This window comes from Dendrobates tinctorius, unplaced genomic scaffold (assembly GCF_039654945.1).
Source record: "Dendrobates tinctorius isolate UK_male_01 unplaced genomic scaffold, ASM3965494v1 ptg000157l, whole genome shotgun sequence".
Classification (NCBI taxonomy): domain Eukaryota; kingdom Metazoa; phylum Chordata; class Amphibia; order Anura; family Dendrobatidae; genus Dendrobates; species Dendrobates tinctorius.
This window is the reverse complement of record NW_027361824.1, coordinates 123662-138889: the sequence shown is the minus strand read 5'-3', so window position 1 is coordinate 138889 and position 15228 is coordinate 123662. Positions and strand designations below refer to the sequence as shown.

The 15228-nt window shown below is 51.8% G+C and overlaps 1 protein-coding gene across 4 annotated transcripts in view; it reads right to left on the bottom strand.

Moving 5' to 3' along the window:
* LOC141051493 (protein sel-1 homolog 3-like) overlaps nt 1-14810 on the bottom strand; it is a 168893-nt gene extending 154083 nt beyond the window's left edge. For 2 of the 4 annotated variants that reach the window (XM_073548418.1, XM_073548419.1), the window contains exons 1-2: nt 13770-14807; nt 5214-5745 (exon numbers count right to left, since the gene is read on the bottom strand). In XM_073548418.1, the coding sequence (XP_073404519.1) occupies nt 5214-5745; nt 13770-13817 (580 nt within the window). In that variant the 5' untranslated portion in view covers nt 13818-14807. Of the gene's footprint in view, nt 1-5213; nt 5746-13769 lie in introns of all 4 variants that reach the window. The other 2 variants (XM_073548420.1, XM_073548417.1) reach the window with 2 other exon arrangements.
* Nucleotides 14811-15228: the final 418 nt, after the last annotated feature.

The window sequence follows — 15228 nt, the reverse complement described above, 5'->3', positions numbered from 1 at the left end:
CATTAATATGGAGGAAAGTATGTGCCCCCCACATCCACCTCCGGGGGCTTCTCTGTCCTTATCTACATCCATAGACATTAATATGGAGGAAAGTATGTGCCCCCTCATCCACCTCCGGGGGCTTCTCTGTCCTCATCTACATCCATAGACATTAATATGGAGAAAAATATGTGCCCCCCACATCCACCTCCGGGGGCTTCACTGTCCTCATCTACATCCATAGACATTAATATGGAGGAAAGTATGTGCCCCCCACATCCACCTCCGGGGGCTTCACTGTCCTCATCTACATCCATAGACATTAATATGGAGGAAAGTATGTGCCCCCCACATCCACCTCCGGGGGCTTCACTGTCCTCAGCTACATCCATAGACATTAATATGGAGGAAGTATGTGCCCCTCACATCCACCTCCGGGGGCTTCACTGTCCTCATCTACATCCATAGACATTAATATGGAGGAAGTATGTGCCCCCCACATCCACCTCCGGGGGCTTCACTGTCCTCATCTACATCCATAGACATTAATATGGAGAAAGTATGTGCCCCCCACATCCACCTCCGGGGGCTTCTCTGTCCTCAGCTACATCCATAGACATTAATATGGAGAAAAATATGTGCCCCCCACATCCACCTCCGGAGGCTTCACTGTCCTTATCTACATCCATAGACATTAATATGGAGGAAAGTATGTGCCCCCCACATCCACCTTCGGGGGCTTCACTGTCCTCATCTACATCCATAGTCATTAATATGGAGGAAAGTATGTGCCCCCCACATCCACCTCCGGGGGCTTCTCTGTCCTTATCTACATCCATACACATTAATATGGAGGAAAGTATGTGCCCCCCACATCCACCTCCGGGGGCTTCACTGTCCTTATCTACATCCATAGACATTAATATGGAGAAAGTATGTGCCCCCCACATCCACCTCCGGGGGCTTCACTGTCCTTATCTACATCCATAGACATTAATATGGAGAAAGTATGTGCCCCCCACATCCACCTCCGGGGGCTTCACTGTCCTCATCTACATCCATAGACATTAATATGGAGAAAAATATGTGCCCCCCACATCCACCTCCGGGGGCTTCACTGTCCTCATCTACATCCATAGACATTAATATGGAGAAAGTATGTGCCCCCCACATCCACCTCCGGGGGCTTCACTGTCCTCATCTACATCCATAGACATAAAAAAGGAGGAAAGTATGTCCCCCCCACATCCACCTCCGGGGACTTCACTGTCCTCATCTACATCCATAGACATTAATATGGAGGAAAGTATGTGCCCCCCACATCCACCTCCGGGAGCTTCACTGTCCTCATCTACATCCATAGACATTAATATGGAGAAAGTATGTGCCCCCCACATCCACCTCCGGGGGCTTCACTGTCCTCATCTTCATCCATAGACATTAATATGGAGAAAGTATGTGCCCCCCACATCCACCTCCGGGGGCTTCACTGTCCTCATCTACATCCATAGACATTAATATGGAGAAAGTATGTGCCCCCCACATCCACCTCCGGGGGCTTCACTGTCCTCATCTACATCCATAGACATTAATATGGAGAAAGCATGTGCCCCCCACATCCACCTCTGGGGGCTTCACTGTCCTCATCTACATCCATAGACATAAAAAAGGAGGAAAGTATGTGCCCCCCACATCCACCTCCGGGGACTTCACTGTCCTCATCTACATCCATAGACATTAATATGGAGGAAGTATGTGCCCCCCACATCCACCTCCGGGGGCTTCACTGTCCTCATCTACATCCATAGACATTAATATGGAGAAAAATATGTGCCCCCCACATCCACCTCCGGGGGCTTCACTGTCCTCATCTACATCCATAGACATTAATATGGAGAAAGTATGTGCCCCCCACATCCACCTCCGGGGGCTTCACTGTCCTCATCTACATCCATAGACATAAAAAAGGAGGAAAGTATGTGCCCCCCACATCCACCTCCGGGGACTTCACTGTCCTCATCTACATCCATAGACATTAATATGGAGGAAAGTATGTGCCCCCCACATCCACCTCCGGGAGCTTCACTGTCCTCATCTACATCCATAGACATTAATATGGAGAAAGTATGTGCCCCCCACATCCACCTCCGGGGGCTTCACTGTCCTCATCTACATCCATAGACATTAATATGGAGGAAGTATGTGCCCCCCACATCCACCTTCGGGGGCTTCACTGTCCTCATCTACATCCATAGTCATTAATATGGAGGAAAGTATGTGCCCCCCACATCCACCTCCGGGGGCTTCACTGTCCTCATCTACATCCATAGTCATTAATATGGAGGAAAGTATGTGCCCCCCACATCCACCTCCGGGGGCTTCTCTGTCCTTATCTACATCCATAGACATTAATATGGAGGAAAGTATGTGCCCCCTCATCCACCTCCGGGGGCTTCTCTGTCCTCATCTACATCCATAGACATTAATATGGAGAAAAATATGTGCCCCCCACATCCACCTCCGGGGGCTTCACTGTCCTCATCTACATCCATAGACATTAATATGGAGAAAGTATGTGCCCCCCACATCCACCTCCGGGGGCTTCACTGTCCTCATCTACATCCATAGACATAAAAAAGGAGGAAAGTATGTGCCCCCCACATCCACCTCCGGGGACTTCACTGTCCTCATCTACATCCATAGACATTAATATGGAGGAAAGTATGTGCCCCCACATCCACCTCCGGGAGCTTCACTGTCCTCATCTACATCCATAGACATTAATATGGAGAAAGTATGTGCCCCCCACATCCACCTCCGGGGGCTTCACTGTCCTCATCTTCATCCATAGACATTAATATGGAGAAAGTATGTGCCCCCCACATCCACCTCCGGGGGCTTCACTGTCCTCATCTACATCCATAGACATTAATATGGAGAAAGTATGTGCCCCCCACATCCACCTCCGGGGGCTTCACTGTCCTCATCTACATCCATAGACATTAATATGGAGAAAGCATGTGCCCCCCACATCCACCTCTGGGGGCTTCACTGTCCTCATCTACATCCATAGACATAAAAAAGGAGGAAAGTATGTGCCCCCCACATCCACCTCCGGGGACTTCACTGTCCTCATCTACATCCATAGACATTAATATGGAGGAAGTATGTGCCCCCCACATCCACCTCCGAGGCTTCACTGTCCTCAGCTACATCCATAGACATTAATATGGAGAAAGTATGTGCCCCCCACATCCACCTTCGGGGGCTTCACTGTCCTCATCTACATCCATAGTCATTAATATGGAGGAAAGTATGTGCCCCCCACATCCACCTCCGGGGGCTTCTCTGTCCTTATCTACATCCATAGACATTAATATGGAGGAAAGTATGTGCCCCCTCATCCACCTCCGGGGGCTTCTCTGTCCTCATCTACATCCATAGACATTAATATGGAGAAAAATATGTGCCCCCCACATCCACCTCCGGGGGCTTCACTGTCCTCATCTACATCCATAGACATTAATATGGAGAAAGTATGTGCCCCCCACATCCACCTCTGGGGGCTTCACTGTCCTCATCTACATCCATAGACATAAAAAAGGAGGAAAGTATGTGCCCCCCACATCCACCTCCGGGGACTTCACTGTCCTCATCTACATCCATAGACATTAATATGGAGGAAGTATGTGCCCCCCACATCCACCTCCGAGGCTTCACTGTCCTCAGCTACATCCATAGACATTAATATGGAGAAAGTATGTGCCCCCCACATCCACCTTCGGGGGCTTCACTGTCCTCATCTACATCCATAGTCATTAATATGGAGGAAAGTATGTGCCCCCTCATCCACCTCCGGGGGCTTCTCTGTCCTCATCTACATCCATAGACATTAATATGGAGAAAAATATGTGCCCCCCACATCCACCTCCGGGGGCTTCTCTGTCCTTATCTACATCCATAGACATTAATATGGAGGAAAGTATGTGCCCCCTCATCCACCTCCGGGGGCTTCTCTGTCCTCATCTACATCCATAGACATTAATATGGAGAAAAATATGTGCCCCCCACATCCACCTCCGGGGGCTTCACTGTCCTCATCTACATCCATAGACATTAATATGGAGAAAGTATGTGCCCCCCACATCCACCTCCGGGGGCTTCACTGTCCTCATCTACATCCATAGACATAAAAAAGGAGGAAAGTATGTGCCCCCCACATCCACCTCCGGGGACTTCACTGTCCTCATCTACATCCATAGACATTAATATGGAGGAAAGTATGTGCCCCCCACATCCACCTCCGGGAGCTTCACTGTCCTCATCTACATCCATAGACATTAATATGGAGAAAGTATGTGCCCCCCACATCCACCTCCGGGGGCTTCACTGTCCTCATCTTCATCCATAGACATTAATATGGAGAAAGTATGTGCCCCCCACATCCACCTCCGGGGGCTTCACTGTCCTCATCTACATCCATAGACATTAATATGGAGAAAGTATGTGCCCCCCACATCCACCTCCGGGGGCTTCACTGTCCTCATCTACATCCATAGACATTAATATGGAGAAAGCATGTGCCCCCCACATCCACCTCTGGGGGCTTCTCTGTCCTCATCTACATACATGTATTTACGATCTGATTAGTCACAGCAATCTCTACGCACAGTAACAGGATATGCTGTCACTGATTAGGACCACTCATTTGACAACTACACACTAACATATCTCACATATCTCAATCTCCTCCTGCTAGTTAGAATCATAGAATCGCAGAGTTGGAAGGGACCTCCTGGGCCATCTGGTCCAACCCCCTGCTCAAAGCAGGATTCGCTAAGTCATCCCAGTCAGATGTCTGTCCAGCCTCTGTTTGAAGACTTCCATTGAAGGAGAACTCACCACTTCTCGTGGCAGCCTGTTCCACTCATTGATCACTCTGTCAAAAAAAATTTTCTAATATCTAATCTGTGTCTCCTCCCATTCAGTTTCATCCCATTGCTTCTAGTCTTTCCTTGTGCAAATGAGAATAATTGTTAACATTCTCCTGACAGACTGCATGTCTAAAATCACAACATTTCCTTTAAATGTTGTTGTTTTTTTCCAATAAAAGAAAGGAAGTTGATGCCATCACCCAATAAATTGAACCCTCATCCAAGAACCGTTGGAGGAGCCTGGTAAATGTATGGAACTATCCATATATATATGTGGTCAGCGTCATCATCATCCCTCACCTTCCTCCACTGGACATTGTATTATTTTATCCATTGTGAGATTCCATAAAAGATTCTGGTCCCACAGGAGAGTCCTCTGGTGGTCTTTGTAAGGTCGGCTATATAGAGGTAAGGCTTTCATTCGGTGAGATGTTTTCACCACTGCATTGCTGTATGAATGACTGTCCGGCTTGTCAAAGTCAATAGGATAATCTGAGATCCATGCTCTCAACAGTACGTCGGTCACCTGAACAGGCTGTCTCAAGAAATAGTCTTCTTTGTAGACCATCTGGTCCGGAAAGTCAACCTTGATTTGTTGGCTCGACTTGGTGTCATCAGGGCTGCAAGTCCAGCGTTTTTTAAATATACCAACCCGGGACCGAGAGAGAGAAGAGGCTAAAATGTCAATGTGGACAACCTGGTTCCTCTCACAGTGATAGAAAACTACCAGGACTGGACTCTTGGAAATCTTCTCTGGTAGGTTGATGAAGTCAATGAAGGATGGCTGGCCAGTGGTCCCTGTCTGAGATGTGATCAACTGCATCCAAAAGCACTGTAAGCAAAAGAAAGTATTAGATTTTATACATACATCACAAATAGACTACATAAAAAGTAAAACATCAGGCTGAGGGCTTCCTATGGACCTCAAGAAGTAGAACATTAGGTTATGGTCTCCTTATAAACTTGGGTAAGAATAAGAACATCAAGTGGAAGTCTCCTAAAGAACTTGGACCAGTGAAACATCAGGTTGATGTCTTCTTATAGACATGGATAAGCAGAAGAATAACAGATGGAGGTTTTTTTATGGATCTTATTAATATGTAGAACATATGGACCTCTACAATAAGATGAACATAAGGTTGAGGTCGTTGTATGAATCCGGATAAGAAGAACATCAGATTAAAATCATCTAGTGAAACAGAGCAAGAAGAACATGAGGTTGAGGTCCCTTTATGGACCTGGATTAGAAGAAGGACATTAGATCCAGGTCTCAATGTGGACCTTTATAAAGGCGAATATCAAATTTAGGTCACCTTCTTAACATGGATAGGAAGAACAATATTAGGCTGAGGTCGCCCAATAAAATACATTTAAGTTTCTGGGTGCAATGTGAAAAGTTCACAGGGTATGAATACTTGTTCAAACCACTATATACTGAGAATAGAATTATAGATAAGAATATTCTGAGTTGCTATATGACTGCGTACAGAGATGAGTAGAAGACATTTTCCTGGTTCTGACCTGTGATTCTCTGCACAATCTGAGTATTAGATTCTCAGCTGGCAGAGGATCATGCACAGCGTCTCCCCCGCAGCGTCTCACCTGGCAGAGGATCATGCACAGCGTCTCCCCCACAGCGTCTCACCTGGCAGAGGATCATGCACAGTGTCTCACCTGGTAGAGGATCATGCACAGCATCTCACCCACAGCGTCTCACCTGGCAGAGGATCATGCACAGCTTCTCACCTGGCAGAGGATCATGCACAGCTTCTCACCTGGCAGAGGATCATGCACAGCTTCTCACCTGGCAGAGGATCATGCACAGCTTCTCACCTGGCAGAGGATCATGCACAGCTTCTCACCTGGCAGAGGATCATGCACAGCTTCTCACCTGGCAGAGGATCATGCACAGCTTCTCACCTGGCAGAGGATCATGCACAGCTTCTCACCTGGCAGAGGATCATGCACAGCGTCTTACCTGGCAGAGGATCATGCACAGCTTCTCACCTGGCAGAGGATCATGCACAGCGTCTTACCTGGCAGAGGATCATGCACAGCGTCTCACCTGGCAGAGGATCATGCACAGCGTCTCACCTGGCAGAGGATCATGCACAGCTTCTCACCTGGCAGAGGATCATGCACAGCTTCTCACCTGGCAGAGGATCATGCACAGCTTCTCACCTGGCAGAGGATCATGCACAGCTTCTCACCTGGCAGAGGATCATGCACAGCGTCTTACCTGGCAGAGGATCATGCACAGCGTCTCACCTGGCAGAGGATCATGCACAGCTTCTCACCTGGCAGAGGATCATGCACAGCTTCTCACCTGGCAGAGGATCATGCACAGCGTCTCACCTGGCAGAGGATCATGCACAGCGTCTCACCTGGCAGAGGATCATGCACAGCTTCTCACCTGGCAGAGGATCATGCACAGCTTCTCACCTGGCAGAGGATCATGCACAGCTTCTCACCTGGCAGAGGATCATGCACAGCTTCTCACCTGGCAGAGGATCATGCACAGCGTCTTACCTGGCAGAGGATCATGCACAGCGTCTCACCTGGCAGAGGATCATGCACAGCTTCTCACCTGGCAGAGGATCATGCACAGCTTCTCACCTGGCAGAGGATCATGCACAGCTTCTCACCTGGCAGAGGATCATGCACAGCGTCTTACCTGGCAGAGGATCATGCACAGCGTCTCACCTGGCAGAGGATCATGCACAGCATCTCACCCACAGCGTCTCACCTGGTAGAGGATCATGCACAGCATCTCACCCACAGCGTCTCACCTGGTAGAGGATCATGCACAGGGTCTCACCTGAGGAAAGGTTGCAGGATTTGGGAATGTTTAGTTTGCAAAAGAGAAGACTGAGAGGAGACTTAATAGCTGTCTACAAATATCTAAAGGGCTGTCACATTGTAGAAGGATCAACTTTATTCTCATTTGCACAAGGAAAGACTAGAAGCAATGGGATGAAACTGAATGGGAGGAGACACAGATTAGATAATAGAAAAAACTTTTTGACAGTTAGAGTGATCAATGAGTGGAACAGGCTGCCACGCGAAGTGGTGAGTTCTCCTTCAATGGAAGTCTTCAAACAGAGGCTGGACAGACATCTGACTGGGATGATTTAGCGAATCCTGCTTTGAGCAGGGGGTTGGACCAGATGGCCCAGGAGGTCCCTTCCAACTCTACGATTCTATGATTCTATGATTCACAGCGTCTTCCCCACAGCTTCACACCTGGCAGAGGATCATGCACAGCTTCTCACCTGGTAGAGGATCATGCACAGCGTCTCCCTCACAGCTTCACACCTGGTAGAGGATCATGCACAGCGTCTCACCTGGTAGTGGATCATGCACAGCGTCTCACCTGGTAGAGGATCATGCACAGCGTCTCACCTGGTAGAGGATCATGCACAGCGTCTCCCTCACAGCTTCACACCTGGTAGAGGATCATGCACAGCGTCTCACCTGGTAGAGGATCATGCACAGCGTCTCCCTCACAGCTTCACACCTGGTAGAGGATCATGCACAGCGTCTCACCTGGCAGAGGATCATGCACAGCGTCTCCCTCACAGCTTCACACCTGGTAGAGGATCATGCACAGCGTCTCACCTGGCAGAGGATCATGCACAGCGTCTCCCTCACAGCTTCACACCTGGCAGAGGAACATGCACAGCGTCTCCCCCACAGCATCTCACCTGGTAGAGGATCATGCACAGCGTCTCACCTGGTAGAGGATCATGCACAGCGTCTCACCTGGTAGAGGATCATGCACAGCGTCTCACCTGGCAGAGGATCATGCACAGCGTCTCACCTGGTAGAGGATCATGCACAGCGTCTCCCTCACAGCTTCACACCTGGTAGAGGATCATGCACAGCGTCTCCCCCACAGCATCTCACCTGGCAGAAGATCATGCATAGCGTCTCACCTGGCAGAGGATCATGCACAGCGTCTCACCTGGCAGAGGATCATGCACAGCGTCTCCCCCACAGCATCTCACCTGGCAGAGGATCATGCACAGCGTCTCACCTGGCAGAGGATCATGCACAGCGTCTCACCTGGCAGAAGATCATGCACAGCGTCTCCCCCACAGCGTCTCACCTGGCAGAGGATCATGCACAGTGTCTCACCCACTGCGTCACACCTGGCAGAGGATCATGCACAGCGTCTCCCCCACAGCGTCTCATCTGGCAGAGGATCATGCACAGTGTCTCACCTGGTAGAGGATCATGCACAGCGTCTCACCTGGCAGAGGATCATGCACAGCGTCTCACCTGGTAGAGGATCATGCACAGCGTCTCCCTCACAGCTTCACACCTGGTAGAGGATCATGCACAGTGTCTCCCCCACAGCATCTCACCTGGCAGAAGATCATGCACAGCGTCTCACCTGGCAGAGGATCATGCACAGCGTCTCACCTGGCAGAGGATCATGCACAGCGTCTCCCCCACAGCATCTCACCTGGCAGAGGATCATGCACAGCGTCTCACCTGGCAGAGGATCATGCACAGCGTCTCACCTGGCAGAAGATCATGCACAGCGTCTCCCCCACAGCGTCTCACCTGGCAGAGGATCATGCACAGCGTCTCACCTGGCAGAGGATCATGCACAGTGTCTCACCCACTGCGTCACACCTGGCAGAGGATCATGCACAGCGTCTCATCTGGCAGAGGATCATGCACAGTGTCTCACCTGGTAGAGGATCATGCACAGCGTCTCACCTGGCAGAGGATCATGCACAGCTTCTCACCTGGCAGAGGATCATGCACAGCGTCTCCCCCACAGCGTCTCACCTGGCAGAGGATCATGCACAGCATCTCACCTGGCAGAGGATCATGCACAGTGTCTCACCTACAGCGTCTCACCTGGCAGAGGATCATGCACAGTGTCTCACCCACTGCGTCACACCTGGCAGAGGATCATGCACAGCGTCTCCCCCACAGCGTCTCATCTGGCAGAGGATCATGCACAGTGTCTCACCTGGTAGAGGATCATGCACAGCGTCTCACCTGGCAGAGGATCATGCACAGCGTCTCACCTGGCAGAAGATCATGCACAGCGTCTCCCCCACAGCGTCTCACCTGGCAGAGGATCATGCACAGCGTCTCCCTCACAGCATCTCACCTGGCAGAGGATCATGCACAGCGTCTCACCTGGTAGAGGATCATGCACAGCGTCTCCCCCACAGCTTCACACCTGGCAGAGGATCATGCACAGCTTCTCACCTGGTAGAGGATCATGCACAGCGTCTCCCTCACAGCTTCACACCTGGTAGAGGATCATGCACAGCGTCTCACCTGGTAGTGGATCATGCACAGCTTCTCACCTGGTAGAGGATCATGCACAGCGTCTCACCTGGTAGAGGATCATGCACAGCGTCTCCCCCACAGCATCTCACCTGGCAGAGGATCATGCACAGCGTCTCACCTAGCAGAGGATCATGCACAGCGTCTCACCTGGTAGAGGATCATGCACAGCGTCTCCCTCACAGCTTCACACCTGGTAGAGGATCATGCACAGCGTCTCCCCCGCAGCATATCACCTGGTAGAGGATCATGCACAGCGTCTCACCTGGTAGAGGATCATGCACAGCGTCTCACCTGGTAGAGGATCATGCACAGCGTCTCACCTGGTAGAGGATCGTGCACAGCGTCTCACCTGGTAGAGGATCGTGCACAGCGTCTCACCTGGTAGAGGATCGTGCACAGCGTCTCACCTGGTAGAGGATCGTGCACAGCGTCTCACCTGGTAGAGGATCGTGCACAGCGTCTCACCTGGTAGAGGATCGTGCACAGCGTCTCACCTGGTAGAGGATCGTGCACAGCGTCTCACCTGGTAGAGGATCGTGCACAGCGTCTCACCCCCCGCAGCATCTCACCTGACAGAGGATCATGCACAGCGTCTCACCTGGTAGAGGATCATGCACAGCGTCTCACCCACAGCGTCACACCTGGCAGAGGATCATGCACAGCGTCTCCCCCACAGCTTCTCACCTGGCAGAGGATCATGCACAGCTTCTCACCTGGTAGAGGATCATGCACAGCGTCTCACCTGGTAGAGGATCGTGCACAGCGTCTCCCCCCCCGCAGCATCTCACCTGACAGAGGATCATGCACAGCGTCTCACCTGGTAGAGGATCATGCACAGCGTCTCACCCACAGCGTCACACCTGGCAGAGGATCATGCACAGCGTCTCCCCCACAGTTTCTCACCTGGCAGAGGATCATGCACAGCGTCTCCCCCACAGCTTCTCACCTGGCAGAGGATCATGCACAGCATCTCCCCCGCAGCTTCTCACCTGGTAGAGGATCATACACAGCGTCTCCCCCACAGCTTCTCACCTGGCAGAGGATCATGCACAGCGTCTCCCCCACAGTTTCTCACCTGGCAGAGGATCATACACAGCGTCTCCCCCACAGTTTCTCACCTGACAGAGGATCATGCACAGCGTCTCCCCCCACAGCTTCTCACCTGACAGAGGATCATGCACAGCGTCTCCCCCACAGCGTCTCACCTGGTAGAGGATCATGCACAGCGTCTCCCCCACAGTTTCTCACCTGACAGAGGATCATGCACAGCGTCTCCCCCACAGCTTCTCACCTGACAGAGGATCATGCACAGCGTCTCCCCCCACAGCTTCTCACCTGACAGAGGATCATGCACAGCGTCTCCCCCCACAGCTTCTCACCTGGCAGAGGATCATGCACAGCATCTCCCCCACAGCGTCTCACCTGGCAGAGGATCATGTACAGTGTCTCCCCCACAGCGTCTCACCTGGCAGAGGATCATGCACAGCGTCTCACCTGGTAGAGGATCATGTACAGCGTCTCCCCCACAGCGTCTCACCTGGCAGAGGATCATGCACAGCGTCTCACCTGGCAGAGGATCATGCACAGGGTCTCCCCCACAGCTTCTCACCTGGCAGAGGATCATGTACAGCGTCTCCCCCACAGCGTCTCACCTGGTAGAGGATCATGCACAGCTTCTCACCTGGCAGAGGATCATGCACAGCTTCTCACCTGGTAAAGGATCATGCACAGCGTCTCACCTGGTAGAGGATCATGCACAGCGTCTCACCTGGTAGAGGATCATGCACAGCGTCTCCCCCGCAGCATCTCACCTGGCAGAGGATCATGTACAGCGTCTCCCCCAACGCTTCTCACCTGGCAGAGGATCATGCACAGCGTCTCCCTCACAGCGTCTCACCTGGCAGAGGATCATGTACAGCGTCTCCCCCACAGCGTCTCACCTGGCAGAGGATCATGCACAGCGTCTCACCTGGCAGAGGATCATGCACAGCGTCTCCCCCACAGCGTCTCACCTGGCAGAGGATCATGCACAGCGTCTCACCTGGCAGAGGATCATGCACAGGGTCTCCCCCACAGCTTCTCACCTGGCAGAGGATCATGTACAGCGTCTCCCCCACAGCGTCTCACCTGGCAGAGGATCATGTACAGCGTCTCCCTCACAGCGTCTCACCTGGCAGAGGATCATGTACAGCGTCTCCCCCACAGCGTCTCACCTGGCAGAGGATCATGCACAGCGTCTCACCTGGTAGAGGATCATGCACAGCGTCTCCCCCACAGCGTCTCACCTGGCAGAGGATCATGCACAGCGTCTCACCTGGCAGAGGATCATGCACAGGGTCTCCCCCACAGCTTCTCACCTGGCAGAGGATCATGTACAGCGTCTCCCCCACAGCGTCTCACCTGGTAGAGGATCATGCACAGCTTCTCACCTGGCAGAGGATCATGCACAGCTTCTCACCTGGTAAAGGATCATGCACAGCGTCTCACCTGGCAGAGGATCATGCACAGCGTCTCACCTGGTAGAGGATCATGCACAGCGTCTCCCCCGCAGCATCTCACCTGGCAGAGGATCATGTACAGCGTCTCCCCCAACGCTTCTCACCTGGCAGAGGATCATGCACAGCGTCTCCCTCACAGCGTCTCACCTGGCAGAGGATCATGTACAGCGTCTCCCCCACAGCGTCTCATCTGGTAGAGGATCATGCACAGCGTCTCACCTGGTAGAGGATCATGCACAGCGTCTCACCTGGCAGAGGATCATGCACAGCGTCTCACCTGGTAGAGGATCATGCACAGAGTCTCCCCCGCAGCATCTCACCTGGCAGAGGATCATGCACAGCGTCTCACCTGGTAGAGGATCATGCACAGCGTCTCACCTGGTAGAGGATCATGCACAGCGTCTCACCTGGTAGAGGATCATGCACAGCGTCTCCCCCGCAGCATCTCACCTGGCAGAGGATCATGTACAGCGTCTCCCCCAACGCTTCTCACCTGGCAGAGGATCATGCACAGCGTCTCACCTGGTAGAGGATCATGCACAGAGTCTCCCCCGCAGCATCTCACCTGGCAGAGGATCATGCACAGCTTCTCACCTGGCAGAGGATCATGCACAGCGTCTCACCTGGTAGAGGATCATGCACAGCGTCTCACCTGGCAGAGGATCATGTACAGCGTCTCCCCCCACAGCGTCTCATCTGGTAGAGGATCATGCACAGCGTCTCCCCCACAGCTTCTCACCTGGTAGAAGATCATGCACAGCGTCTCACCTGGTAGAAGATCATGCACAGCTTCTCACCTGGTAGAGGATCATGCACAGCGTCTCCCCCACAGCTTCTCACCTGGTAGAAGATCATGCACAGCGTCTCACCTGGTAGAAGATCATGCACAGCTTCTCACCTGGTAGAGGATCATGCACAGCGTCTCCCCCACAGCTTCTCACCTGGTAGAAGATCATGCACAGCGTCTCCCTCACAGCGTCTCACCTGGCAGAGGATCATGCACAGCGTCTCACCTGGCAGAGGATCATGCACAGCGTCTCACCTGGCAGAGGATCATGCACAGCGTCTCGCTCGCTCTGCACAGTCCCATTCTTCATACGTTCTCCTTGTTTCCTCAGATTGGTCGGTGTCGCGCAGTCAGCTGGATTATCTGGACGCTGTGGACCACCATACCCTGCACCTTATCCGGTCAATGGAGGGTCCAGGAAATCGAGGATCTTCTAGATCAGAGTTGACAAGTGTGAACAATGGCTGATCTCCAGAAGTTGCGGCGTCCCGGGATAGTGTCCGGTGTCGGCGTCAGGTATGGCCTCTTGTCGTGGTCGCCTGTCACACGGAGAATGCAATGTAATACGTGGAGCTTCTGCAGCAATGGTTAATCCAAAGTCAGGAAAACAATGTTTGTTCTGTCGCCTTAACCTTTCAGATCCTGGAAACTTTCTCCATCGGGAGGAAAATGCCGATCCCTATGGTCCGCCACCATCACAGGCAGCTGTCACCATGGTGAGCCCCCATTACATCGGTCCGGGGTCACCTCTGCTGTGGAGTAGAGACTGTGGGGGCCAATGTAAGACTGTAACGCACCCCCAGGAAACAGACGCCCGTCCTAAACGCGTCCGCAGCTGTCACCCAGCCTTTCCAGACTCCTGAATCATCGCCATGTTGGCCGTCACCCAGCTTTCCCAGGAACAGATATAATATAATATGTTGCCGACTGCGCTTTATACTGGTGCTGGAAGGAGTTAAACGCCATTGGCACCAGGGAGGCGATCTGCTCCGGCGTTTACACAGCAGGTGAGTAAGACGCGGATACACGGCGGCGGACACGCGGCGGTACACAAACCCACCATGTTTGTCTAAGGGGTGTGAAATCTGAGCAAACACGAAGATTGTGAGCAAGAAACCATCAGAACATGATATATGTGAGAGGAAGCCATCATCACACGTCACTGCGGAGGATGAGGACAGGAGCTGCAACACACGGTCAGTCCCATGTAAATAACATTACGACATCAGAGACTTTCGAGCACACTTTGTATTTCTTGTCCTCATTTTCTGCTTGTTGTCAGTGATTGGGGATCATTCGTCTTTTAGATCAGATCCTTGCAGCCTAAGGCGAGGTTCACATTCGCGCAGCTTATTCCCTGACTTATATGGCAGCGTATCCATAGATAATAGTGGTCAAAAAGTATTCTTTTCTAGGTTTCTGCCATGTTTTACCTGGTAATGTGTTGTACAAAAAAACGTAGTCGACCCCAAAATTAACAAATGAATGGTGTGCGCCATTTTTCTCCATGATTCTCAATGGAGACGTACTGAAACGCAAAGGGGTGCGCTCAGCGCATCCTCACCGTGAACTATTTCTTGTCCGTACCATAAAAAGTTAGCTGAGGAAAGAATAAAACGGGGTCTGCGATTTCCAAAAGATATAAGAGACTTAAAAATACGACGCCAATGACGAAGCGCAGCCGAGTTTATAGGGAGGCTACAGAGATCACTCA